This window comes from Phalacrocorax carbo, chromosome 2 (assembly GCF_963921805.1).
Source record: "Phalacrocorax carbo chromosome 2, bPhaCar2.1, whole genome shotgun sequence".
NCBI lineage: Eukaryota > Metazoa > Chordata > Aves > Suliformes > Phalacrocoracidae > Phalacrocorax > Phalacrocorax carbo.
In genome coordinates, this window is record NC_087514.1 from 143,022,407 (window position 1) to 143,049,380 (window position 26,974).

The window sequence follows — 26,974 nt, forward strand, 5'->3', positions numbered from 1 at the left end:
CACAGTTGAGGATATAGACTCCAGTAGTTTCTTTGCTCTTTTAGATGCTCCTTCTGCCTTCAAATCGCTAGTAGTTTCTAAACCACCACCTCTTCCAAGCAGGTCTGCAGAAGCAACAGCATTATCTTAAAAAAAACCAAAACAAAACAAAAAAACACCCAAAACTGTAGAAGCTGTATCACAGCTATAACAGAGGCAGGGCACCTCTGCAGAAAGTACTGCAGCTCCACCACCTCTGCCGTGGGCAGCAATGCACAAACCCCAGTTCTTGTACAAAAAAGCAGGGATCGTCCGGTCCTCCTTTGCTTTCAAATTCTCATTTCTTTTGGACATGAAACATGTCTTCCCTCAGATCTTTGAAGATTAGTGTTTTACAATTACTCATCTAGATTTCATGCTCAGTAACCAAAAAAAAAACCCAAACCAAAAAAACTCCAAACACCAAACTGGGATTTTGCTGAGGAGATTTGGAGCACACATTGTACATTTTTATGGTTTTGAAGGCCTGACAAAACATTTTCAGGCTGCCAATCCCAAGTACCCAGAACTATGAGTCAGGAGAGCTTTTTTTAAAAAAAAAAAAAAAAAAAAAAAAAAAAAAGAAAAAAACTGACATGCAGAACACTTTTTAAGAGCACACTTTTAATCTTTTCACTCACCTTTCAGGTCACAATGACATACAAGCTATAAATTCGTACATGTCGCACCTAGGTCACGCTGACAAGATTTCTTCTTTACCAAAATCCAAGATTTTCACATGACCAAAACATGCCAGGACTAGCCAAACAACAGATAACCAAACAAAGTTCACAATATAACAGAAAAACAAGAAACAGTTACCTGTGATCCACTGCATATTTTTGGCTTGTCTTTACTTTAACTTCTATCTTTGACTAAAAGAGTTTTTTAAAGAACCTCCAAAAATAAGAATATGACAGTTCTGGCCACTCATTTATTCAAATTCTGTTTAATAATAATTTCACTCTCAACCAATTTACTACATAGCATCTTCAAAAGAAATCATCAAACCAGCATATTTTATACAAGAAATTATAGTAGAAATGGTTTTTTTCTCTCATTAATGCAATCCTTTCCTTTTTAAACCATTTAAAAAAAGCTTTGCTGAACTTAAAAAAAAAAAATAAACTGTTTACAAATGAAGTTCTCATTATCTCAGGTATGTGAGCTATGTGTGTGTACATGAGAACAGATTAGTGGAGATAACCTTTGCATTAGTGAGGAGGTAGTAACAAAGCCCAGGGATGCTGAGAAGGGCCACAGACTGCTTTCAGTGCACTGTGAGCAATCTCAGCAATGTTTTCCCTCTTTCTTTCTATCCTGGTGTTAGATTTTTACTAAAAAGATCACATAATAAAACAGAAGATAAATGGCATGAGCTGAAGAGATCTCAAGTTTGATTTAGGTACTATATGAACATCAACAAATGCATAGCCAAGAACTCTTTACATAACTAAAAGATTATGATAATTTTATAAAATTACTCATTATTAATTTTAATTACATAATTATCAAAGCATAGAACTAAGAACCAAACCTAATAAAGCTTTAAATACTAAAAGTGAGTCAACTGAATTGCAATAAGTTGGTTAACATACAGTATGATGTGTTTGTTTATATGGACAATACAGTATGTAAGCAAGGAAATAAGAATTTTTAAACTAATTTGAATATTTGTGTAAAAATGGATAGGCTGGCAGAAGCCTATGAATAAAAAGAATTCTGTAAAATTTTCAGATTCTTAGTAATGTAAGTTCTTTACAATGAGTAAAATTTTAAGAGGGACACTCCCAGAAAACATCAGGAAACTTCTGTCAGGAGAAAGGGTGCCTTAGCTGCAAAGACAGTTCATTTTTCTAGAACTGTGAGAATGTCATTTCTGCAGTAAAAAGCCATCCTGGCTATTTTAGATTATTAACCTCAGTTTGGCAACATAGGCCATATGCATTTCCTTCAACACACCTCAGTGCCGTATCATCCTTTACCAGATTGCACACAGCTCAAAGCAAACACTCAGGATAAAGGCTCAGAGATGGACAATTTCACATGTCACATTTTTCAGCTCAGCAAAATAAACATTCTCAGTGCTAGGTACTCTTAAGAGTTATGGGCTGGATCATAATTTTGCAGGATGAGTATGCATAATACAGCCAGATCTTCATCACCCTCTGCCAGTCTCTGGGGGTAGTGGCTGGAAAACATCAGTTCACACTTAAGAAGATGGTCCAAGTCTACTTGAGGCTACCTTTGGTACCAAATAATGGCCTTCTGCTGTGCCCCAGGGACAACTAACCTGGTTTTAAGACCACCTCCTCTTTTATCCAAAGATGGTGGGGAAGTAGCTTCAAACATTACTTAACATACTGTGGCACACCGTAATAAAAAATCGCCTTAGAACTTTGTTGTTGATATAGCCTCTCAAATAGAGAGGATTGCTTTGCGGGGTCTTGAACGTAGTTTACTGAGCATTAACCCACAAGCGTTAGCACAAAAAAAACCCAACCCAAACCAACACTGTCAATGAGAATTAGGATGCATTTCCATCACTTCCTATCCAACAGGATAATATAAACTTTGGTATCAAAATGAAGGGGTCTTGTAGTATTGGAAGAGGTGTATTTGGCAGCTGGGATACTGCCAACACAGAGGGGAGGCCTAGCAGTGCCTTACCATTCCAACCGTGGCCATCAGGTGTTCCCTACTGCACATGTGGAAGTTTGACTCGCTAATTATTTGAGTAAAACACCATGTTACTCTTGTATCATTTATAAGGTTATGCTCATGATGCTATACTGTGTCCTTAAACCTATGAAAATACATAAATTGCAGCATAATAGGGGAAGTTAAAAGATCACCATAGTTATTGATAATAAATCCCAATTGAACAGATGACTGACAAAATTCCAGATTAGATACCCACTAAATTAGGAATTTGCTAATCTCACCAAGGAACCAGCTCTTCCAAAAAGACCTGTAAAGCCAGAGTAACAAATACCCAGAAAGACCTTTTCTAATGAGGTTTTGGTTTTCTTTCCTTCATTTCAATGTAAGAGTTAAGTATAGTACATGTTTTAACTGAGGATTTCCTGGTATGCAAGTTAAGAGGTTTTTAAACATAGGCTTGCTTTCCTTGGGCTTATCTGTGGCTCTGGGTATCAGGGAGTGGACTATGCTCAAACCTCATGCTGATAAATTAGAAGGTTTTTTTTCCTCAAAGCACAGTTACCAGAACAATGGTCAAAATAGAGCACCAGAAGATCCAGCAGTCTTGCTTGGTAGCAGCTGAGTTCTAATCACAAAACAACCACCACAACAAAAGACATAAACGGAACTGTCGCTGTTACATCTTCATTCAAAATATTCTCTTTGTTAATGACTTCCACTATTAGTAAAGGCTTTCCACAGCTCTGTATAAGGGTGTCTCTCCGTGTGTATATACATGTAACCAGACAGGTGACAGACCGAACACCTGACTGCTTTTTTTTTTTCCTAATCAAAAAAAGTTATATGAATTTTACAAGTTTAAGACTGATGATAGGTAAGAGCTTTTTTCATATGGGGAAAGAGAGGTTTGCAACTGTTACCCGACATTCACTTCACAACTGAAACTTGGCATTTACCCTTGAAACTCTCTGGTTTACAAATACGAACAAGCTTTTTTCTCAGTCTTTTTCATCTTGCAGTAGGATACCTGACTTCAAACGTTACCTTACACTTAAAGTTTGCAGTCGTTAAAAGCTAAAGGTAACACACTGAATGCATACACAGCACGTGATAAGTTATAATGCCTATGTACTTTAGTGCACCTCCTTGGTAGGGCTATGGAGGGAGAACCACATGCCACAGCTCACGGCTGCAGAGCAGACGCTTCACATCCTCTCACTGGGACAAAGCAGCTCTGAAAGTTGACCCACGTCTGCCAGCCAGACGGGCTGCAAGGGAAAATGTCCCAGTGGGACGACCAAGGGGCGAGGGCTGCGGAAGGGCCCTTACAGAGGGTCTGCGAGGACGGGGGCTGCTGTGTCCAGTCGCCCACCCCAGCTGCTGCCTGGCCGACTGGCACTACCTCCAGCGGCAAAGCCCGACCAGCTCGGGGACACCCCACACCTCGTCCGAGGTGCCTTCTCTCCCTGCTCAGCTGCGTGTTGACGCTGTCAGTGGGTATTAACACTTCAAACAGTGAATTAAACAACATCGTGTGCCAAAGACCAGGAGAAACACCAGTCCGAGCAGCCAGAACTCTTTGGCATTGTTCTCGGTAACAAACGCAACTGCGAAATAAACTGGTGTCAAAGCCAAATGCAATGCAGCGATACCATCAGATAACACACTCGGCAGCAGTGTTCGTTTAACGCTACCTCAGGATGCTTTATATCAGTGAAAGAACGATAAGACTTCGCAGCAGATGACAGACAGACTTCTTTTGTCTGGCCTCCTAAATCACTGGGCCGCCGTTATCTGCTTCAGCATCTCAAGCCTCAACTTAAAAAAACCGTGCAGCCCGAACAAAAAATAAATTACCAGACCTGCAACAAACCGAAAATAGCCATTTGCTTTTTGCCAAGGTTTCTCTTTGGCAATGGAGGCACGCTAGCCAACTTTCATTTATAGTTTGTTTTTTCTAGCCTATTTTGGGCTAACTCCATTACAGCCCCATGCAGCACTGCCTGGGCTCCACAGGCACTGCCGGGAAAGAGCTGTTATTTTCCTGAGATTTCTTCCCAAGAAACGTTTTTCGGGGACGGCATCGGGGCGGGTGTTTCCAGCCTTGGAGCGCCCAACCCACCGCCCCGCCGCCCCACAAGCAACCGAGCGACCCCCCCCCCCCCCCGCTCAGCCGGCACCGCCAGGGACCCTCGCCCCGGCCCCGGCCCGGCGGACCCCCGCCCCCGCCCCCGCCCCGTGGGTCCGGGCAGCACCGCCAGGGTCCGGGTGCGGGACTCACCTATTCGGCCGAAGCTCTCCGATAAAGTTCTCCGCAACTTTTTCATCCTGCTGATCTTCTCGGCGGACTGCGAGTCGATCATGTCACAAACAGGGGGGCGAGCCCCCGCCGCTCGCTAGCCGTCACACCCCCCGCTCCCCCTGGCTCCCGGGAAGAGACCCCCGCCCGGCTCCGGCTGCGGGGCTACCCCCTTGCCCCGGGAGCCGCCGGGCGCAGCGGGACAGCCCCGGCCCCGCCCGGGGAAGGAGCCCTACGCCGTGGCGGCGGCGGCTGCTGCTGCTGCTGCTGCTTCTGCTGGGCTCCCCGCCGCCGCCGCCGCCCGGCTCATAGCCCCGTCCCGCCCCCGGTTCCCGGGCTGCCCCGGCGGCGCCAGCCGCGGCGGGGAGGGCGGGGGGGCGCGGAGCAGCGCCGAGGGAGATGGAGGAGTGAAAGGAAAGTCCGGCGAGGGACTGCGGGCACCGGCGGAGGGAGGGAGGGAGAGGAGGAGGAGGAGGAGGAGGGAGGGGAGGAGAGGAGGGTGCGCTGAGAGAAAGGAGGAGGAGGAGCCTGGGAGGGCAGGGGAGCCCCGCGGCGCGGCCGGGGAGGCGGCTGGCCTTGCCCGCGCGGGCGGGCGGCGCAGCCGGGCCCCGCGGTCGTCCTCCCCCCGGCTGCACCCCGGCAGCTCTGGGCGGCGGGACGGGCGATTACCGGGGTGGGGTGGGCGGGAAGCGAAGCGGGGGCGTGACGGGGGGAAGGCGGGGAGGGCCGGGGCCGGGCCGGGGGACGCGGGCCCCCGCCGGGAGCCCCTGGGACGGGGGCAGCGCGGAGGGCGCTCGGAGCGGCGAAGGAGCACACCGCGTCCACCCGGGGGTGTCGGCGCCCCCAGCTATTGCACCGCGGTCTCCTGGCGATGCGCTTCCCTGTCACCCGAGCCGGCAGAAGTCTCCGTGTGGGGCACGCCGAGGGCCGGCGGGGCTCGGCTCGGCTCCTGGCCGGGGGGACCCTCTGCTCTCCTTTGGACGGCGGCTTCCAAAGGCCCGTGCAAGTTGTGTAGGTCTGACCTGGAAGAAGGTGCCCTCCCGGCCTAATTTCTGGGTGGGTGTGGGGTGGGACGCTGCCCCACTGGCTGAGGTGAGGCTAGCGGGGAAAGGGCAGCTTGCCGTAAGTATGCAGCCAGCCCTCTGAGCTGACACTTGGGCTCCTCTCCACTTACAGCTGAAAGCATAGCTGGATAATACGCCTTCAAGTGTGTTAGCCTGCAACTTAATGATGTTGGGAGCTTTTGATCTTCTAACTCAATTGAACCAACATTATTGAAAAATAAATCAGTTTAACCCATCAAGATAGATGGCCGTGTCTAGTCTAAAATACAAAGTAGGTACTTTTCGAGAACAATACATTGTAGATAACACATTTTTAAAGCCCAGGTTTGCATGGTTCAAACTGTATTTTAATTCATGTTATCTGGTTAAAATTAACTTGGTTTTAATGAGGCTGGCTAACATAATTTGCTGGGATTAGACAGTGTCCAAGCTAAGAGTTGTTAATTTTAGAAGCATATTTTTCTAGACAAGTGTTTAGGTGAGTTGGGTTCAAGCCGTCTGCAACTCTCAAACTCTGGGACCAGACCTTTTTATTACAATGAAGTAGGGGTGGCAAGTATGTAGCATCTCACGGTTGAACTCTATCTGTTCTCTACTATCATCTGCTGTAAGTGCTTATGCATGTGTCTCTTGCGGCATACGAGGTAATGGAGAATTGTCCTGCTCTATAGCAGTACAAAAACGCTGGTAAAATGTCTTACACACAACCCCTGAATCTAGAGAGAATTTGATAAAAAGGCTTTCAGAACTGTGAATCCTGTTGACCCTGTTAGCATCTTTGAAATAGGAGCTAAAGCAGCATTTTTAATGTTGGCTATGTCATATTATGGAAGGAAATTGAGAAAGGGTGGAAACTGAAATGTGTCAGAGAACAATACAGGGAAAAAGAGGAGAAATAAAAATTAGGAAGAAACAGACAAGGGGGCTAGAGGGAGAAAGGGAGGGAGGACACAAGCACTTAAGGATATTTTATTCAGTCACTGCAAAAAAATGACTTTTAAGTCCTTAATAATAGTTGATAGCTTCATCGCTGTTTAAATCTGATGTTACTATTGGTGAATAGTCCTGCTCTGAGTGGAGAGGAAAATGCCATCATTGTAAATAAAATATTCTGGTCCAGGAGCTAAAAAACTGAGTTTAGCATTTGAGCCCTCGGCACCTTCCGTGCACACTGAGACTTGTACCAACACCGCTATAATTCAGTCTGCGGCTTGCTTTCAGCAGTAAGGGATGTTGTTTCTGAGAGCTTCTGAGGAACCTGTAGTTAACCACTCTTAACTGATAGCTGCTGTCTTACCTAGTGAATTAGCCTAGATGCCAGCACCTGGTGAACCTGGAACAATATTCCCATTTTTTTCCCTTATTTCTAGGAAAACTATGACTTTATTTCTTGTGGAGGACGAGCCTCTGCCAGGCTACTGCAGTGGGTTCAGCTTTCTTTGACAGAAGGACAGGCAACCTAGAATTTCTGACAAGCATCTGGCTTTGCAGCTGGTTGGGAATGATCTACAAGCATATGTCAGGGTCTTTTAAATCAATGAAGACTTTGCCTAAATTAGACATCAGTGTGGTGCCAGTGAGAGAAACCCAGGCCTCGTCTTCTGAAAATTGTACAACCTCAGTCCGCAGAGATGTTACCCAGACTGTCTCCACCAGAGGAAGGATGAGCTTGAAGCTGTGCACAGATCCTCAAACTGCATGCTGCAATTTGCATTGTTCTTCCCCTGGTGGTCTTGACAGAAATATTTCTGTTAAAGTCCTTCTTTGTTCTCTCCTCCACCCAAACCTCTTCTGTTTCCAAGGGCTCTCGTGTTGAAAATTCATTGAATTCAGGAATGTGGAATCACTTTTGTAGCTTTGATCAAGCTCATAAGCTGGTGGTTCTTATTTTTCTTCTCTGTATTTCCATCACCCATCTCAGGAAACCGGTAAAGCAGAAACACGTAATTAGCAAACCACAGAGATAGCAGCTATTCTAATGATGACGTTTTGCTTCCTTGTAGGGGCAGGCTTTCAGCTCTGTTTTTGTGTTTAAGTCTTGCAATTTGTGTCATTAAAAAAATCAAAAGGGGAAAAAAACACTAAATAATATTGCTGTTTGCTGCCTTCTTCCACAAGCCTCTACCAGGTTAAAGTGTGTTTGCATTTAATGGGGCATCTGGATTATAAAAAACCAGGCACTTTATTTGCAGCATCCTTTCTCACATCAACTCCCCAAAGCTACACCCTAAATAAAAACCTGCTTGCAGCTACTTTACGACCTCACCACCTCCTTGCCTGGCTTTGGTAAGAATTCACTACAAATCCTGATCTCTGCCACTGCCACTGAGTCATGCTGAATCACTCTGCAAACGTAAGGATTATCAAGTGCAGGAAAAATATTTGCCAAGATATCACTTGCAAGCTGGACAACAGGAAACATTTGCCTCCATGCATCATGCAAGCCAGTGAGCCTCATCGTTTAAATGTTTTTCACTGAGGTATGGGTTGGGTTTATTTCTGAGGACGGGGAGGCAGCAGGGCTGGCAGTTTGTTCATTATTGTGTAAAATAACATATTGTTTGAGGCTATAAGCAATGCGGTCATGGGCCTGGAGCACGGGGTGTGCCAGCAGTCTCCTTGCTGCAGATGGAGCAGCCACGGTTGCCCTATTCATAACTTGCAGGGTAAGACGAGATGACAAAAAAATAAACCCGCAATGCATGGTGCAGATGGTGGCTCAGGGTGTAATGCAGAGCTGTGCACTTTCCAGATCTCAGGGCATTTGCTGTTGATTTTACAGAGTGATTTTATGTGGTCTGAGCTCTCTCTAAACCCTAGTGTTTGCTGTCATCCCCCAACATTTATCCTTAGGGGCTTTTGAAAGGCAGTGTTCTTAAGTTACATTCCTGGGCCAAGTGTTTGAATTTCAGAAACCTTAGGAGCACATAAACAAGCAGTGTGCGTTTGTGGAAGAGGTAGTTAATGCCGTTGATTTGGAGTGTTATGTGGGCAGAGTAAGCCCTCGCCTCAAGCGGCTTGCCCAAGGAGAGCAGCAAGGCTCACTGCGGGGACGAAACAGTCAGCATAACTCCACTGGGGAGAGCACAGTCTTGCCAGGCCTTCTGCTGCCAGTATAAAGTCGATCTTCATAAATCTCCCTGGCTGGAGACATTCTCTGTTAGGCCAGTCTGCTCACCTTGAAAATATTTCTCTCTGCTGCAGCATCTGGGACCTGAGTGCAAGGAGCTGAGTTGCTTGTTAACACAGCAATCCTTTTGTGACCCTCAGGTGATGAAGATGGATGTAAAGCCACGTAACAATCCCCCTCCTCTCCCTCCCCCGCAATCTCACTTTCACTTGTCCTCTAGTCATACTCAATCCAAGATGCCTGTTATCCAAAGAGAAAGCCAGGCTCTGCTAACACAAATGGTGCCGTATCCTTAGGGACGTGACCTTTAAGCTCTAGTAGCAAAATGCATTAGTGACAAAAATTAAACCTGGGCAATAACAGAATAATGCCTGTGTAATCTGTGCCTGCATCATAACTCGTTCCCCCAAAAAGCTCTCAGAGTTGACGTATTGCGTATTGCCTTATTGGTGATTGTTATTAAATCCCAGCTTTTATTAACCTGTGGAAATTTCCCCTGTTGATATTCCGTGCATGCCTGCTGATGAATGGAGGGCAAACAGGCTCAGATGTTGCCTGTCCAGCCTGGCTGCTGTTGCCAGACCCTGCTCCATGGGGTAGGAAGGGATGAGTTAGGGCTCACACATGTGGCTCCAAAGGCACAATGGGAAGAGCGTGGTTTTCCTAGTGCCTTATGGCGAGCTGCTGGTTAGAGGTAAGCCGCTGAACCACCCGTGGTTTTACATCTTCAGTACCCTCTCGCGGTCACTTTATGTCATGTACTAGGGTGTGGGGTCACTTGTTTTCTGTTTCATTCTTTATACCATCACATTAGAGGTGAAATGGCTGCAGGTGGAACACAGCAACTTTAACTTTGAAGCTTGTGGTTCCTGTCCCTGTTAGACAGCTCCCTCATGGCATACACGAGTACAGTTTCATTTCTAGTGAAGTATGAGCTCTTTCTGGTTTGGCATGACACAGTGTTGTGTGGTTAACCCCAGTAGGCAGCTGAGCATTGCACAGCTGCTTGCTCATGTCCCCCACCCCCAGAACAGAAAAGGAAGAGCAAACACAAGAAAACTCATGGTTTGATAATTTATAAGCAAAGGAGAACTGGAAGAAGAAAGAAAACAATAAACAAGTTATGCAAAGGCAATCACTCATCACATCCCACAAGTAGAGTGATACGCAGCCTGTTCCTGAGTAAAAGATGGCTAACCTACCTGAATTCCACTCCTCACCGTTGTATTGCTGAGCATGCCGTTATATGGCATGGACAGTTTGGGTCATCTGTCTGGTTGTGTCCGCTCCCAACCTCTTGTGCACCCCCAATCTATTCACTGGTTGAGCAGTGTGTGAAACAGAGGCAGCCTTGGTGCTGTACAAACACTGCCCAGCAATGGCTAAAACATTAGCATGTTATCAGCATTGGTTTGGTCACAGATCTAAAACAAAGCACCACACGATCTGCCATGAAGAGAATTAACTCCATCCCAGCCAGACCTAGTACACACAGATGGAGGAAAATCACGCTGAGGATACAGAGAGAAAAAAATCATGAGTGACAATGTATCAGAAACTCCAAACTAACAAAGTAACATAAGTACCGATTATAAACCTAAAGCTTTTACAACATATGCTCCTGTATAAATTGTGTAATCTCAGAGATTGTGCTGGGCAGGTATAGGTACATTAGATTTCCAGGAATTTAGGAGCTGAGATGCTTTGCAGTTTAAGATCACCTGGCTACCTAGCAACGTAGCATTGATGCTGAATGTTGTTCCTGTGAAATAAGTGGAAAAACCTTTTAACGAGCTCATTTTCTTGTGCCATCTTGATAGAAGTCTAGTAAAAGGGAAAATGGGATTTAAAATGTAATGGCCTCAACCATTGAGATATCAGATCCCAATGTTCTGAGGTCACTGAAATGTTCAACAAATAGTCTCATGATGAAAATGATGCAAAATGAAACAGCAGGAGGGCTGAGGCTGATCCATTTAGATGCACTCAAAAAGCATGCGTGAGTCATGTAATTTTTTCATAAATATTGAATGAAAGGTGTTTACTGTAACATCACAACTTTTCTTTGCAGCAAAATCCTTGGCTATCATCAGAACCATAGCGCTGTTTTTACAACTCAAAGGTCTGTGCTTCTACACGAACAAAGCCCAACTGACTCGGGCTGGGAAAATGCCATACCCGAGATACAGCCAGAGGAAATTCCTCATGGGCAAGGGTCCTCTCACAGGTAACCCATGATTTTGAGAACACATAGGTGCACAAACCCAGGTGATTCTGGGTGTGAATATTTAAGTGTTACATGTAAAATTATAAACCCATAATCTGATATGTCATGAGAACAAGCTTGAAATATTAACCCTACTTTATTTCTAACATCTCTCCAGCTTTCTGTTGGTTTGCTTTTGGATTTTTTTTCCCCATTTCTTATCTAGTTTTGTCATTTGCAATGACTATCATTTACACCAGATGTATTAGAGAAGCATGTTAAAGAAGTCCATCCATACGCCATTTAATCAGCTCGCTCTCTTCCCTTTTGGACTGCTTGACTGTGTAGGACAGAGCATAACGGGACTGTTACCTCCCCATGAAGAGAGAAACCCTCCTTCAAAAATAATACAAAACATTTGCAAGGGTTATACATGAAAGGCTGCTTTGTCAAAACAGAGATCTGCCCTTTTAACATGAAAATCTAGTTGGATTTCAGGCGTGCATTCAAAAGTCGCTTGTTCTTTCCACTCAGCTCTATCCCAAAATCAGCACCTAAGCCGGTTAAAAACAGTTCAGCCCACATGCCACTCTCTGCTGGGGGAAGGTTTCGGAAACTGTATCTTACAGTTTTATTTAGTCCTATCACTGTGGTAACAAAGCACTGCACAAAATTAAGTACCACAAAATTGCAACTGAGTACCCTCCTTCACTACTAGCTTGCAATATATTTGGTCTTCAGAGTCAGCACAAATCAGTGCTCCAGGTCTCTCAGTCCAGGTCTGTCTTACAACGCAGTAGCAGTATAGGCTCTGGTTGCTGTTTAGGGGCTTTATATAGTGCTAAGGGACCTTAAGGAAGTGATATCCATGCAGGTAGTGCAGAGACGGTCTCTGTCACAGAAGTGTTGCAGTCAAAATTTACAACGGAAGGCTGTCATGTTAGAAGTGATAGTTGGAGAACGGTGGTACCCATCATCTGCAAAATGAGTCAGAAGCACAAGGACAGCAAACTGGCCACGATGGTGTGTATTTCCCAGGAAAGATGAGGTTTTGAGGAAGATGAAAGAAGGAGGGGCCTTTGTGCTTGTTTAAATACCAGCTTCCAGGAGGTAGGGAGAAAGTATAAAGACATTCTAAGAAAAATTCGACTGAAGAGGAACTGGCAACACTAATTAAAGGCAGGGGTTGGTGCCATAGTGGAACTTAAGAAGTGCATGGATTTATGTAATTAGAAGTTCTAAAAGGAAACAAAAGGCGGGGGTGTTTAACACAGCAGAAGATGGAGAGGCAGCAGAAAGAAACAAAGAGGGAAAGAAATACTCAGGATGGTAAGCTGGAAAGATGACCTATGAAACAGGTTTTGGAAACAGGATAAAGAACCTTTGTCAAAACTGAAGGCTAGGAGCTTGTGACAGCCAATGTGTGAGATGAAGAGGGTTTCAGCTGCAGGGAGGAAGAGGAAAAGCTGCACTGGATAAGAAGGAGCTGCCAGATTTAAAGTGGCTAGACCTTTGTGAAAATAAGATATGACAATTCCCTTGGTACTTTTTTAAAATAATGCATGGAGTAAATGCTAAAAGGTGAGACCTCCTGCAAAATTAGGAGGAGAAAAGCCCAGGTTACTGTATTAAATTTGTGATGGACTCCGGGCATACCAACTAATGATGGCACTGTCTTGTCAGGACAGTGCTGTGAAAACTCAAGGTGGCTGCCCTATAAGCCAGGTGACAACACAAGTTATTTTAATGAAGTGTCTTTCATACAAATTAGCAAGAAACAAGTCACAGCAGAGAGCATCTGCATTAGGCTTAATGGTGTCTTTGTTCGTTTCACTCCTGGTAGCCTGTGCTATCCAGAGTCCATTTTATCCATTATCTGAGCACTGGCTGATCAGTACTGCACAGCAACAGTCCCCACTGGGATCTCGCTGCCTCTTGGAAGAACCTCTTAAAACACACAGCTCTCCATAGGTCATGAAAGGATCAGATTGTGAGCAAATATGGAGGAGATGTGCTGGCTGGAGGGAGTGCTCTCGAGGGGCTGAGCAGTCTGTTCAAAACATGCGTTTTGGAGGTACCAGAGCTGGAGGCAAGGAGGCAAGTCTGAGAGGGGTGGGTGAGAAGATGACATCAAGAGTAAGGCAATGGACTGCGACCATTAGGCTGGACACACAAGAGGAGTTAACAGAGAAGCAGGTCAACATCTGGTTAGAAGGAAGTCAGTCTGACACCGAGGGAAAGACCTATGAGCCATCCCTGCAAAGCTGCTAGCCAGAATTGCATGGCAGCTTCAAAGTTTATGATCCTAAGAGGTCCTAGTACCTCGCTGACCTGACAAATTCATTATTGTTGTTGGTCTAGATGCAAACATGTGTTATTACAAGATATGTCTGCCTGCATCAGTAATTAATTGATCCCAAAACATATGCAATATTGCAACTAACTTTATTCAAAGTTTATAACTTTTGATCATTTATCTTACTGAGAGTTTAGAGATCAAATTTTAAAATGACAGGTAGTATACATTCATGTCAGCTAACCTCAAGCTTGAAATTAAGTACCTAAACTTTTTATGTAATTGGTGATAAGTAGGTGATTCACGACTAATTCCCATTTTTATTTCTGAGTTTATATAAGAAAAATTCACCAGTCACAAGGCGCTCTAGTGGGACTTCGTTTACTTGTATAGAATTTTCCAGAATTTGTATTTCATGTTTCTCCTTTATAAGGAGACATATATAAAATTTGATTAAATGGATAGGGCTTTCGGTATGATTTGGTTTCATATAGTAAGGGTTTAGAAAGTAAGTAATCCCACATTACTTGCTAAAGTATTTACAATATTTCTGAAATTCCTCTTGCAGTTATGATCATCCAGAATGGATGTATCTCTAAGATTTATAAAAAGTGATACACAATAGAAATAAACGTGTATACCCAGGGAAAAAGGTCCCCAAGGAGCGATTCGCAAGACAAATTCCCTGCAAGGTAATTTTTTCTGGTGACAGCTTTGCTTGACAGAGTCCCTGCTAAGAAAAATGTATTTCAGAAAAAAGTTTGTGGGTTATACAGTCCTAAGGAAAGCCCCAATAATTCCAGCTTCCTGAGTTCACAAACAAGGCTCTCATAATTGCATGTCATGCTCCAAGCATCCCAAAGGAGGTGACACTGAGATCTCGTTCCTTCACCCCAATTAAATGAAACAAAACCTCTATTGCCTTAGACCCACCTTTTCACCTAGTTCCTCCGGTTCATAGATAGATGCTTTGCCATAGAAGAACCTTATTTTGTATCAAAATTTAACACACTATTTCTCAACTGCTAATCAGAGCAAGAGAGGAAACATGGAAAGCCAGAAAATCAAAATAACCCATGTCCTCATGAAAAGCTCCTTGGTACTAGAGCAACAGCAGGGAAAAAAGACTATCAAGCAGAAGCAAAGGGAGTATATTCTGGACATTCTTCAAGATAAAACAGATTAGGAGACAAAGGACGTGGTCCTTCAAGGAACAGGAAGATATCCTCAGCTGCAAACACTCAGCTGCATCAGACTGAAGAAAAGACCTCCTCAGCAGTGATATATACCTCTTGGGTAACTTCTTGCTCTTTATTTACAGCGTGACAAAGATACTCCTGGTGCCAGCTCTCTCTAGACTGTTGATCGTTCTGGACTCTCACACCAGCAGCGTTGTAGTGCCCAATCATCCCTACAAGCCAGACCCTTCTCCAGTGCGCTCCAAGGCACAGCAACCACGCAGACCTCCTGCTGCTCTCAGAGGCTTCATCGGATTGTGCAGCTCCAGGTATTGTACAGGGATGGACATTTGCTCTCATTTAATCAAGTTCTGTTTTGGGTCGTGGTGTCTAAATGTGCTTTTTTTATTGTTTACTAGAGACAGGATGATTCCACAGCATCACTCTATTTTTTTTTAACCTTTTACACTGAGGATTAGAGGTTGGCTGTGGAAAGCGATAGCCAGTGATCCAGCAGGGCTTTCTGTGGTGCAGTGTTGTCCAAAGATCATCTATCTTTTCAAACAGAGAATTCAGCTGTTGTGATTCATGGTCTGTGTTTGATGTCAACAAGAATATTGGTCCCAGTAATGACAAACAGCTCAGGCTGCATCTAGCCTTCTGTCCAGCTGAGCAGCTTTCATATTAAGTAAATGAGCACAGTTTTGTATCATAGATCTTCCGAGAATGACTTGAAGACTTGCTTTACTGTCTTCAAAATGAATTTAAAAGACACCCAATACTTTGTTTCTTGCTGCAAGTCCAAGTTCCCAGGTTATGCTCCTTGATGCTTCAGTATGCTCTTTCATTAAATATATTTTTGTCTCAATTTGGCTGAAGTAATATGGCTGTATTTTAGAGTTCATCAGATGGTGCAACTAGGAGATAAAAGGAAAAAATTAAAATATTTGTAATCTATTTGGTGTACTGAAAAGAATGTAAGGAAGGAAATTTGTAGTAAAAGACGTAAGTTTATGGCTCCTTTTTTTGCTTCACATCCTAATCTAATTATGTATTCCTTCAAATGACAACTCCCTTGTGATACTAATTTAAGAAAAGCCATAACCAATGCAATGATTAAAACCAACATTGTAGAACAATTCCATCATATTCAGGATCCAAGTCCATCATAGGACTGTCCAATCACCAGATTTGGTGGTGTCTAGCCTGAGGGCATTAAACACTTTCTCCGATATCTTTATGTATATTTGCAGAGTTTATCTATTCATGTTTTCCAAAGTTAAAAAAAAAAAATCTTTTTCTTTAGAAAGCAAAATCTTTCCTCATTAACTAAAATTAAACCGTGCTTTTCCTCCAATGGCCTCGCTGCCCAGGTCGGGAAGCCCGGCCGTGGGGAGGCAGCTGCAGGCCACCCCGCACGGCTGCACGCTCCCGTCCTCCCCCCGCAAACCGGCGCCGAGGCGGCTGTGCCCGCTCAATGAGCCGGTGCAGGGAACTGATTCCGCTGGATATGAATACACCCCCTCGCCAAATGATTAATTTTCGGGCAGCTGAAGGCTCTGCACTAACGTACCCCACGGCCTTCCCCTCTTCTGCTGCTGACACAGGGAAGAGAGAGGAAGGCCCAGCCAGGGCATGCTTGTTACTAACAGGCATGCTAATAAACCTGCAATAGTTTAAGGCAAAACAGTACAGAAAGTGGCAAAAGAAGAACAATGTCTCTTGGTTAACACACAGTAAAGCTTACCTTGAAGCGTAGGCAAGCAAAAGGAGTCGAAGGGTTTCATTTATTTACCTCCCCCCACCCAAACACTATCTGAACTCTTGATTTATTCTCTGAGGGAGAGGAATCCAGCATGTAAGTTGCCAAATCCAGCAATATATGTCTGAAAACATTACTGAATTTGTATATTCTTCCAAAGCAAGCAAAGAGATTTCTATCTTCCTCTATCTAAATCTCATTTATAACACACTTTAACAAAGGATCTAAAAGTATTTTAAATGCCATGTGAACATGAAAATAAGTGAGAGCCTAAATTCTTGTAATTCTTTGTGTTCTTTTTAATTCCAGTCTGAGAACTAGACTGATAACATACTGTATAGATAATATTTTTAATTTATTCATTATATTCTGATAATTTTTCATATAAGTAATTACATTAATAAACTGGGCATAGTCCTTTGAAGTTCAATTTAGAAAGTACCATGTTATCTGCATGTAATAAACCTCATGTATCTATCCTCCCTCTTCTACTATCATGTCTAGTGACTACTACTAAAAGCTCTTTAAGATGTTCCTTTGCTCAGTTTAATATGGATTTTTACAATATCATTACACATTCTAATTGGGTGATTAGGGGTTTCATGCCACTTAGAGAAATCCAGGGTGAGTAACTGGAACTATTGCAGTTATGGAAAGAGAAACGAGCTAAAAGGACAGTAAGTTTTACACATGGACAGAGTGATGAAATCCAGCACTGAGAACTGGGCAAGGCTGGTGCAGTGGCTTGCAGCCCAGAGCAAAGCCCCTGAACAAAGTGCAGCTGGTCAAAAATCAACACACTGAAAAAGGAATTATCCAAATTTCTCTAGAAACAGGGGTTTATGCCATCCCTTACTCATATTTCAATTTTGAGAGGCAAAATCCCCCTGTGCTGGAGGATTTTTGGCGTCCATCCATTTTATTGCCAGTTTTGGAATATCATCAGCCTGGGCAGCTTTGGCTAACCATCATAGTCTACATTTGATGAGGGGATTAGCTCAGCACCAGGACAGCCTTAAATACTCTTTTTTTCAGTTTCATGGCCCTACATTTGAGCCTTAAACACCCTCTTAAAATTACATAGATGCCCATATGTATGCATGATAAGCTGTGGGGGGCAATTTATTATTATATTTTGGCAAGGTCAAGCAGGTTACAGTCTGATGAAGCTGGTGCTTCTGGTATTCCTAGAAGCTGGACGTTTAATAAAGACAACAGTGATCATGGCTGGGGGGTTCTGCCTCATGCAGATATTCATATGTTGATCTGTTTGAGGAAAATCCTATGTTTGTAAAAACACAGATAGGAATGGCAGTTACAAACCAATTCTGGTAACAGGGAAATTGGAAATGAGGTTGGATCCTGACTACCTCAGCATAATTTGGGTATACGGGACATATTTCTCCCTTAGAAGTCGTAGTCCAGCAGATCCCACTGACTCAAATCCACCATATCAACCTACACCCAGTTTTAGTCTCTTGTGAATCAACTTAATATTGAGGATAGGGCTGAGCACTGAAATGAAGTGTGTGTTTCAGCAGAAGCAGGAGCTAATCAGAGCATACAGCTAGTCATGCCTTTAGCACCCCAGGATAGATGTTCAGTCTCTTTTTTTAAAAAAAAAAAACCTTCCTAAATGTTTTTATTCTGTGTTATTCAGGTACAAAGCTCCCACTACCATATCTGCAACAGCACATTAAGAAGGTAGTCCTGATAGGGGATTTCTAAAAGCGCCTCGGTGCTTTTAATGAATAAAGAGAAAGGTGCAAAGTGAAACCGAAATCTCTGAAAACCGCAAGATCTTCGTTTTGATTGCAGTGTCTGCTGGACTCCTTTGCCACCGTGCTGGGAGAGCTCCTCGCACACGTTAGCTCTTCTGGCCCCAGGTCTCCATCAGCTCAGCATTCAGGAGGCTGACGCTGCCATGCTGACATTTGGATCTTTGCAAAAACTCCATCTGACAGATGACCACCCTTGAGGGAAAGCTTAGTGACAAAACTGAGACCGTGAAGTCTAAAACTCAGAAGGACGTTGTCCCTCCCAGTTCACAGCACCTGATCTCCACTGGTGAGCACTGAAGGATGGAAATACTTTTCCAGACCACAAGCTGCAGCAGGAGCCCACTCTGCATATGGTATTGCGTTTGTGTGGAGGCATGAGTGAACCATCTCTTCACCAGCTTGCTCAGAAATGCAACCGTGACAAAATGGTGCTGTGCAGATGCCCACGTGCTTCCTCTTGCTTTGTAACCGCAATGAAAGAAGCATAGCTGTACCAGCAATCGCGTCCCAAAAATGAGCTGAGGCGGAGGGAAGCCTTTGTCCCGCTGGCTCTGGCCATGTGCTGTTCCAATAAAGCATCAAAGCACTTCACTGGTCTGTTGCAACAGTGCCAGCTCTGCCACAAAACATGCTTTTTAAAATAAGCTACTCAGTGCTCATAAAGAAAATTAATTAGAAGTCCGTGGCAAAAGGAATTGCTTTTTAGGGAGAAAATGCAAACTCTGCAGACTATTCCTCTTGTACTTTCCCTCACCCACAATTTTATTAATGATGCCATAGAGGCTGCAAAGTCCTTTTAGTAGCTCTTTCACTAAAGACAACTAGCTGCTGTCCGGGAGTTTGTATAATTAATTTTTGAACCTTCTGTCACTGTCTGTCTCTGTAGCCCCGCAGCAGCTAGCTCCAGAAGGACTTTATCTGTTTTAAACGGATCTCCTACTAGTTTCATTGAGAGTGTCCTAGTTCTGGTAATGTGGGACTTTGGTTCTGTGCTCACCTTATCCATCGCCTCGATTTCTGTAAACCTCACTCACCTCTCTCTCCTCAGTCTCTCTCCCCCAAGTCTGGAGAGCTCCAACCCTTTAGGCTCTTCTCACAAAGCAAAAACTTTCATGTAGCAACAAACTGACAGCCCTTTGTCCCCTTCCTGACACTCAGTATTCCGTTAGGGGTTTCTTTGGCCAACGTCTGATTTCAGGGAATTGCCAGCGTTGACTCTCAGATCTTTCTCCTGAGCTGCAGGTGCCAGTTCCAAGTTCAGCATCACACAGGCATGGTATTTTCCCTCAGCTGCATTGCTTCACATTTGTCTACACTGAGGCTCACCTGCCCACCTACTCGGTTTTGTGAGGTCTTGCCACAGACTTCTTCACAACTGGTCCTGCATTATCGCCAGCAGCCATGGAGATCTCATTGCAGAACCCCCTTCTCCAGGTCACCGCCACGCTGATTAAGATGAGACTTAACACCTGTCCCTGGAACACCCCAAGGCTCATTTTTTCCTTTCTGAAAAATTATTTGCTTTCTATCCTTTAACAAGCTTTCAGACAAATCTGGTTCTTCAGTAACCTCTGGCACGCAACACTGTCAAAGACTTTTTGAAAATCCAGCTGTATCTTACTCGCTAGATGGATTTTCTCTGTGTGCTCACCAGTACCATCCTAGAACCCAGGTCAGGGAGGCAGGATGACCCTTTGCAGATGCCATGCTGACTCTTTTCCACACCAGTCTCATTTGTCCAGTGCTTAACAGATCTGAATTCACTCTGCTATGAATTAGGTAAGTGGAACTTCAAGAGCATACAGGAAGATGACTGCAGCATTAAAGCAAACTTTGGTACTTCTGCAATACTGTAGGCAAAATTGTCACTTTGGAGATTACCACCTTGAAAAGCTGCAAACCCTGTTTTGCCAGTGCTGAGGACTTAAGAGGTCGTCTGGTTATAAGAGGTGCCAAGTTCATACAAAGGAAAAAGAAGTAATTGAAAAGAAGTAATGGGAGCTTGAAGGTCTTTCCTTGAGGGCAAGAGCGGTGTGTGTGTGATTCCTGAATTGATGCATGGGAAATAAGTAACTAGGGCTGGTCTGAGAACACCAAGTGCCTGACTATTTCAAGCCAGGTGACAAGTAGGCATACGAGGAAGGTTGCCCTTGAGATGCAGGTCAGAGATGTAGTGAGCTCAGGAACTGTGACATAAACAGTGCTATGAAAATCCACCTCAACTTGGGGTAATTAAACGTTTCCTAATCCTTTTTGCTGTGCTGCTGCTTGACAGCTCCTTGCACAGATTGGACTGAAGGTCAAAGTTAAAAAAAAAGAAAAAAATCCCATGTCTCTGGACCGACTGCAAATAACTTTATCTTCATCCTGCATCTTACTTCATCATGTTAATACACAAACAGATTCAAGCTTACATGGTTCTCAAAGTGACTTTGCTTACTCTGTTACCCATTTATCTGCCACACAAGCACTTGACTCAAAGTGACAGCTCAAAAACTCTGCCCTCTATTACTTTTTCTTGTTTAGAAGCAATTGCTCTATCAGCAAGAGAAAAGTCACTCCATTTGATTAATAATACATACTGATGGTCGAGACAGTCAGAAGACTGATAAACTTGTTGAGCTGCTGAAATCCACTGGCAGTTTTCTCTAGGTCTAGACTTCCCTTCTGCTCTTCCTGCTTTGGGGAAGCTCACATAGGACACCACTAAAGAGTTTCTTTGTAAACTGTGTAAGATAGGCCAGGAAAGTTAATGATTTTCAGCCAGTCTTCCCATAAACAGTAAGACTGCTTATTGATACAGCAAGTGAATCAGCCTGGGAATGTTTGATATGGCAATGTAACGTAGCTGCGTATTTTGATTTCTACTTAAGATGACAGGACGTTACAAAATACAAAAGCAAATCTCAAAGGTGTGCAGAAGAAAACACCTTTTTTTTTGACCACTGCTCTATTATTGCCCCGCTAGCTATTCCCTTTTGCTTCCCCTCACAACTTTTCGTGTTCATGGATGGTTTGGTTCATTCACTGCTTGCACATTTGCCCAGCCTCCACCACTTAATCGTGGCTTAAAGCAGTAACAAAGAGCGCAACAAAGAATTTTGCTCTCTGACATTTAATATCTCTTGTAGGAACTCATCAGAAAAGAAAGCAGAGATTGTTTTTTTGACAACTAAAGTGTGTTGTTGAGGACAAATGCACTTGAACTCACACCTAACCAGAGATACATAAGACGACCTAGACGTGAAGGTGACATGGAGTTGACAAAATAGAGCTCTCTGAGAGCCAATGCACATTCCTAAATGTTTAAACATTTGATCCTCTTGTGCCAAGTCCAAAGCCTTAATGATGCCACAACAAAGACTAGATATGTTTCCTCAGCCAGGGACTGAGCATAAACCACGTGAAGCCGTTACAATAAATAAAGGATCAATAGGCTTTGGATTTTGTTTGAAGGTATCAGAATCGTGACCCTTTCTTCTAAGTTTTGGGTGAAGCAGCATTTGGGGAATGCTCTCAGAGGATTCTGTCAAGTGTCATCAAGCAGAAACTCAGCTTTAGGAATATTCTGGAGATTACGAAACTTCAATCACAAAATGCCACTCTCTACCTACTCTGACAAGTGTTCCCTCCTCTCCTCCTCCAAGTGGCTGTTCTAGGACCAGGCCCACAGAATGGGTAAATCGGTCAATCGACAGCAAGCTCGGCCCAGCTGTCTTAAGAAAGATGAGAGCACATGCGAACCTTGAAAAGCCTCCACCCACGTAACCTTCCCAATCCACACTTGGAAGCACAGGGCAGTCAGAGATGCTGGCTGATTAAAGCCCCAGAACTGAAGGTGGTCAAGCCCAGAGACAGGCAGAGCCATGTGCACTTGCTGCCAACCTCACCATCCCCCCAGCCTATTGACTTCCCCACTCCTGCCCTGACCATCTCCCCATCATTTCCTCTCAAAGTGTCTGTTTTCTTCTCCACTCTGTTCCTGTTTGGTCCCTGACACCCAGAAGAAGGAAGGGAAGGAGAGCATGCTCGCTGATTCTCCCCCACTTCTTTCTGGACCGACTGAAAAGCTCGAGACTTGCATGTTCAGCAGCTCACCTGGGGGGATCCTAGGGGTGCACGACACCTGAGTGCAGTTCACAGCTGCTCCTCAGGCCTGTACTTGGTGTAATAAGAAACTGGAGTTTGGCACACATTTTTTTGAAAGGATAATGAAAATGATGCATGGGAGTCTGAAACACAGATAACGTAAGAAAAAAAACCCAGAAAACTGACAGTTTTTCAAAATTATTTCCATATGCTTACTTAACAATCAAATAACAATTAAGCAAGACATGGTGCAGACAACTTAATGGACCCATCATCATACCCAACATCTCAGAAGTGGCAAAAAGACAAGTCAAACCAGCATGTTTCAATCTACTAAAATTCTCTTTACATAAATTACACCCAGCAACATTACGTTTAAAGCTGACCCACTTGAGTTTTCAGTACTGAAAGTCCTCTTCTGTGGAAAGATAAGCACACATTTTAACTTTTTTATTTCCAAGATTGCTCCTCTTCTCAGCTAGTAATGCCTGCACTACTAAAATTAACAAGCAAAACCCACTAAAATAAAAAGTGTAAAGACAGAGGAAAGAGAGAATAGGGTGTGAACGAAACGGAAATCTGAGAAAACAGATGATAAGCAGAGCTATTATGGCTCTCAGGCTTAGGTTATGCTGTTTCCCTGCTTCATTTCATTTGTATGTTGCATCCCTTCTATCTCTCTTGTTAAAAACGTGTGGAGGAGGGCGAGCTCATACTGAAAATGATAAATGCCTTTGTTCACACACCTGAGAACCAAAGATACAATGTTACCTCTTTCTGCAGCTGTTTTCCCAATTACTTGTGGCTACGCTGAAATACAAAGCCTCGCAGCCTTTCTATTGATAAGGCAAATCCAATACTTCTATAAAAGTAAGAAATACTGACATACAGGAACACAGAGAAGGCCGCAATTAATATATTGAAATAAGGATATTTTCCATCCAATTAATTGCTCCAATGAACACAGTAAAAAAAGGTTAAATAATCTGAAAAGTCCAGGGATTGTTTGGGGATTTTTGCAGTTCCTATTAAGCTTTAAGGCTGCTGTCCACAACGGTCTCGTTAAATTGTCTTGTCCTTAACTGCGTAAGCAAAATTACACAATCTTAGACGTCCACTGACACTGCATATAAATTATAGCCTACGCTATACAGTTAAGGCTTAGTATACGGTAAGCCTGGTTAAGTCGCCTTTGACCACAGTTGTTACCTTTTGATGCCCACAGCGGCGGCTCAGGAATGCCATGGTGCGTAACCCAGCTATTCTCCAGCAATGCAGCACCCGTTCCATATTCTCAATTATTTTGGTTCTCCAAGCACTTCACTATCTTTGAAATCGTAAGAAAGGTTGTCCCCCCTCCCCCTTTTGTTAGAACATGTGACAGCCCTTCGTACGCTGCAGCAGGTGCTGAAGAAAAATGCTTTTCTATTAAGTCAGGATGTCACTACTTGGGTCGCGAGACAGCAGGCAGACCTTCATCATTTTTGCAAAAGTTATCTCCAGGGAAAACCATCAGCATGTTTTATTTCCACACTATCAACTCACTCTTATCACGGACCATCATTCTTCAAAGACAGCCATTTGAATAATACTTCAGACTTGACAATAGCTGACAGATGAAGAAACATATGACATTAAACAGCACCTACTAACAAAGTGCTAAATATGAGTTAAGAAAAAAAGGAAAAAAGGAGAACCGGACCATTATTCCACCAGCACTAATTACAATACAGATTCATGAACCAGGAAACATATTTTTATATAAATTCCTGAGAAACTGTATACAAAGAAACTGTTTACAGAGGTAAAAACAGTGAAAGAATGGAAGTGAACGCTGTACCAAAATCAGCGAGAAGTGATAGATACTAAAGCCTCGGTAGAAGCAGGTTCTTTGGCACTGGAAGGAATGGCAACTCACCTCAGCTGCCACAGGCAAGGTTTAATTCCCACCACGGCTCCGTGCTGTTAGGGTTTCATTCTTGTGTCAGAAGAACAGCAAAAATGCATGCCTTCCCTTCTCCCAAACTCAAACGCGATCACTTCTTTCAAACCAATTTAAAATTATATGGAACAACAGAACAAATTAAAGATGTTAAAGTGTTTATTTTAGGAACATTAATAAAAATAACAAGAACATCTTCAATACTGTACATTTGTTTAATGAATAATATACAGCAAGGGAGGTTATTTAAAGTGTACAGAGTAAATGGGCACTTGGCATTAGACCGGTGCAAGGGACAGAAGAGCTCATTGCTTGTTGCAGCATACTGGTGAGCTAGTAAAAATGCTCACTGAAACACCTCTATGAAAAGAGGAAAAAAAAAATCACATTATAGAAATATCAAAAGAACAATAAAAGGCTTAAAAAAAATACTGCTTTCTTTCTGTGCTGGGTCTGCCTGGGAATGAAGTAACTTTCTTCATAGCAGCCCGTACGATGCTTTGCTTTGGATTTGTGGCTAGAACAGTGCTGGTAACACACCAGTGCTTTGGCTTTTGCTGAGCACCGCTTGCGCAGTGTCAAGGTTTCATTTTTCCCCACTCTGCCCAGTCCAGCAAGTAGGCCAGGAGAGGGAGAGCAGCCAGGGGGGGACACAGTTGGGGCAGCTGGGCAGAACTGACCAGGCCATATATCACCTGCTCAGCAACAAAAACAGAGGGGAGGGTAGGCAGAGGTCTGCTCTGGGAAGTGGCGATTGCCTTTGCATGACTTGTTCCCCCTACCCTCCCTTTCTTCACTTATTAAACTGTCTTTATCTCAGCCCAAGAGTTTTCTCACTTCTGCTGTTCCCATTCCCTCCCTCAGCCTAGTGTAAGGAGGGATGAATCAAGCTGCTGACCAGGGTCAACCAAGTTGCTTGGGGTTTTGGGTTTTTTTTTTGTTGTTGTTGTTGTTGTTTGTTTTTGTTAATTATACATTATGCTTCCTAAATAGTGACAGGCTAATGTGTCTTCTTCAATTTAGGCACGCAGCTATGTTTATTTGAAGAACGACCTTCTTCCAATTTTGCTAACTGAAGTATTTTTTTTTCACATGAGTGATATATCCAAAGTACATATTAACATTTCCATGACTGAGTTGAATTATTCAAAGACAAATACGCTCCCCTCTCACACCCCTTAGACATTATACTCTTGAATCTCTTTTTCCAGAGGTAAAAAAACCACTCCACCTAATTCTCACATTATGGTTGTACAGTACCAACATCAGCTACTTCTGCTATGTGAAGCTGTGCTTCCATGGTGCCTTTTATTTTTATTTTGAAAAAATACAGTAGGGAAAAAATCTTCATTTAGGAACACAGGAACAACTGTTTAAGTGGGAGTTAAGACTGAATTCAAACACGACTGTGACTATCAGCTACCTATATCAAGTAATAAAATACATTTTTAAGAGGAGGAAAGATAGTATTTCACACTTAAATGTCATCATAGAAAAAACCAGCAAACTTTTCAACAACAAAAAGCATTTATAAAAAAAATGAGTTCTATATAGGTAGAAGATAGAAATATGCATTTCATGAAGTCTTTTATCCACGCCTAGTTTTTCAACCAGGAAAAAAACCTGAGCCCAAGGCCCAGTGAAAACAAACTATCTTCCTGTATTCCAAGTTACAGCTCTAGTGGAAGGTACTCAGCTTTATTCGTTCTCAAATCTGCTGTATGGATTATCAGAATCCTGGAGAAGACCTGTAAAACAAAACAGAACTGCATTTATAATTTTCTTACCAGTATTACACAAAAACCTTGAGTTACTGACCTCAGTGTAATGGGTACTCCATATAACAAAACCAAAAGGCATTTTTTGTCTTGTAGTAGTTGCTCGATTAACAAGACGCTCAAGAATAATAATAAATTAGAAGTGTTCTAAGAGCTCTTATTTCTCACACTACAATAATAAATAGGTATTTCATGATTTAGCAGGGACAGAACATTTCTCTGAAAAATTCTTACAGAAGAAAACATTTCTCATTTATGAGGTATACCCTACAAAATGCATTTGTGAGAGAGTCAGGTCTACAAAAATCTAAGCACAGAGATGGTTCAGGAAGAACAGATTCAGACTGGACAGGTTATACATTCAAGTTACTATAAGATCACCATCCTTTTAAAATGTAAGATGCTGCTACTTTGACTTAGTTCCACTTCGATTAAACACAACCATCTGTCACATTCAGCCACCTACAGCACTTCTGCAATGGGGCAATGTCTAAGAACAAATGAAGATCACTTCTACATGCACTAAAGCCTCCAGGGACCAGAACAAGAGCATCACATACTGCAACCTGGATTATGTTTCCATCCTGAATATTCTTTATGACTTCACCAGAATACCATCACAGACAGCAATGCAAAGCCATCCAGTTACGCTGAGTGTCTGGATATGCATATCATCTTCTGTAAGGGTTAGTTGAGCAATCGCTGTTCCATACAGCAATTATTTCAAAGAGACTTTAAACCACACACCAGATTTGGGCTAGGCAGAA

The 26,974-nt window shown here is 43.2% G+C and overlaps 3 protein-coding genes across 5 annotated transcripts in view; 1 reads left to right on the forward strand and 2 right to left on the reverse strand.

Moving 5' to 3' along the window:
• The window catches only part of CDK14 (cyclin dependent kinase 14), a 323,920-nt gene extending 318,292 nt beyond the window's left edge, over nucleotides 1–5,628 (reverse strand). For 2 of the 3 annotated variants that reach the window (XM_064444646.1, XM_064444645.1), the window contains exon 1: nucleotides 4,964–5,628. In XM_064444646.1, the coding sequence (XP_064300716.1) occupies nucleotides 4,964–5,045 (82 nt within the window). In that variant the 5' untranslated portion in view covers nucleotides 5,046–5,628. The remainder of the gene's footprint in view (nucleotides 1–4,963) is intronic. The other variant, XM_064444644.1, reaches the window with a different exon arrangement.
• A 224-nt stretch (nucleotides 5,629–5,852) lies between these two features.
• On the forward strand, nucleotides 5,853–25,588 carry LOC135311793 (uncharacterized). Its single transcript, XM_064441817.1, has 4 exons — nucleotides 5,853–5,992; nucleotides 11,247–11,402; nucleotides 14,999–15,184; nucleotides 18,436–25,588. The coding sequence occupies exons 1-4, from the start codon at nucleotides 5,853–5,855 to the stop codon at nucleotides 18,593–18,595; spliced, it is 642 nt and encodes a 213-aa protein (XP_064297887.1). The 3' UTR covers nucleotides 18,596–25,588.
• The window catches only part of LOC104044768 (pituitary tumor-transforming gene 1 protein-interacting protein), a 33,828-nt gene continuing 31,424 nt past the window's right edge, over nucleotides 24,571–26,974 (reverse strand). The window contains exon 7 of the mRNA XM_064444648.1: nucleotides 24,571–26,177. Within this exon, the coding sequence (XP_064300718.1) occupies nucleotides 26,128–26,177 (50 nt within the window). The 3' untranslated portion in view covers nucleotides 24,571–26,127. The remainder of the gene's footprint in view (nucleotides 26,178–26,974) is intronic.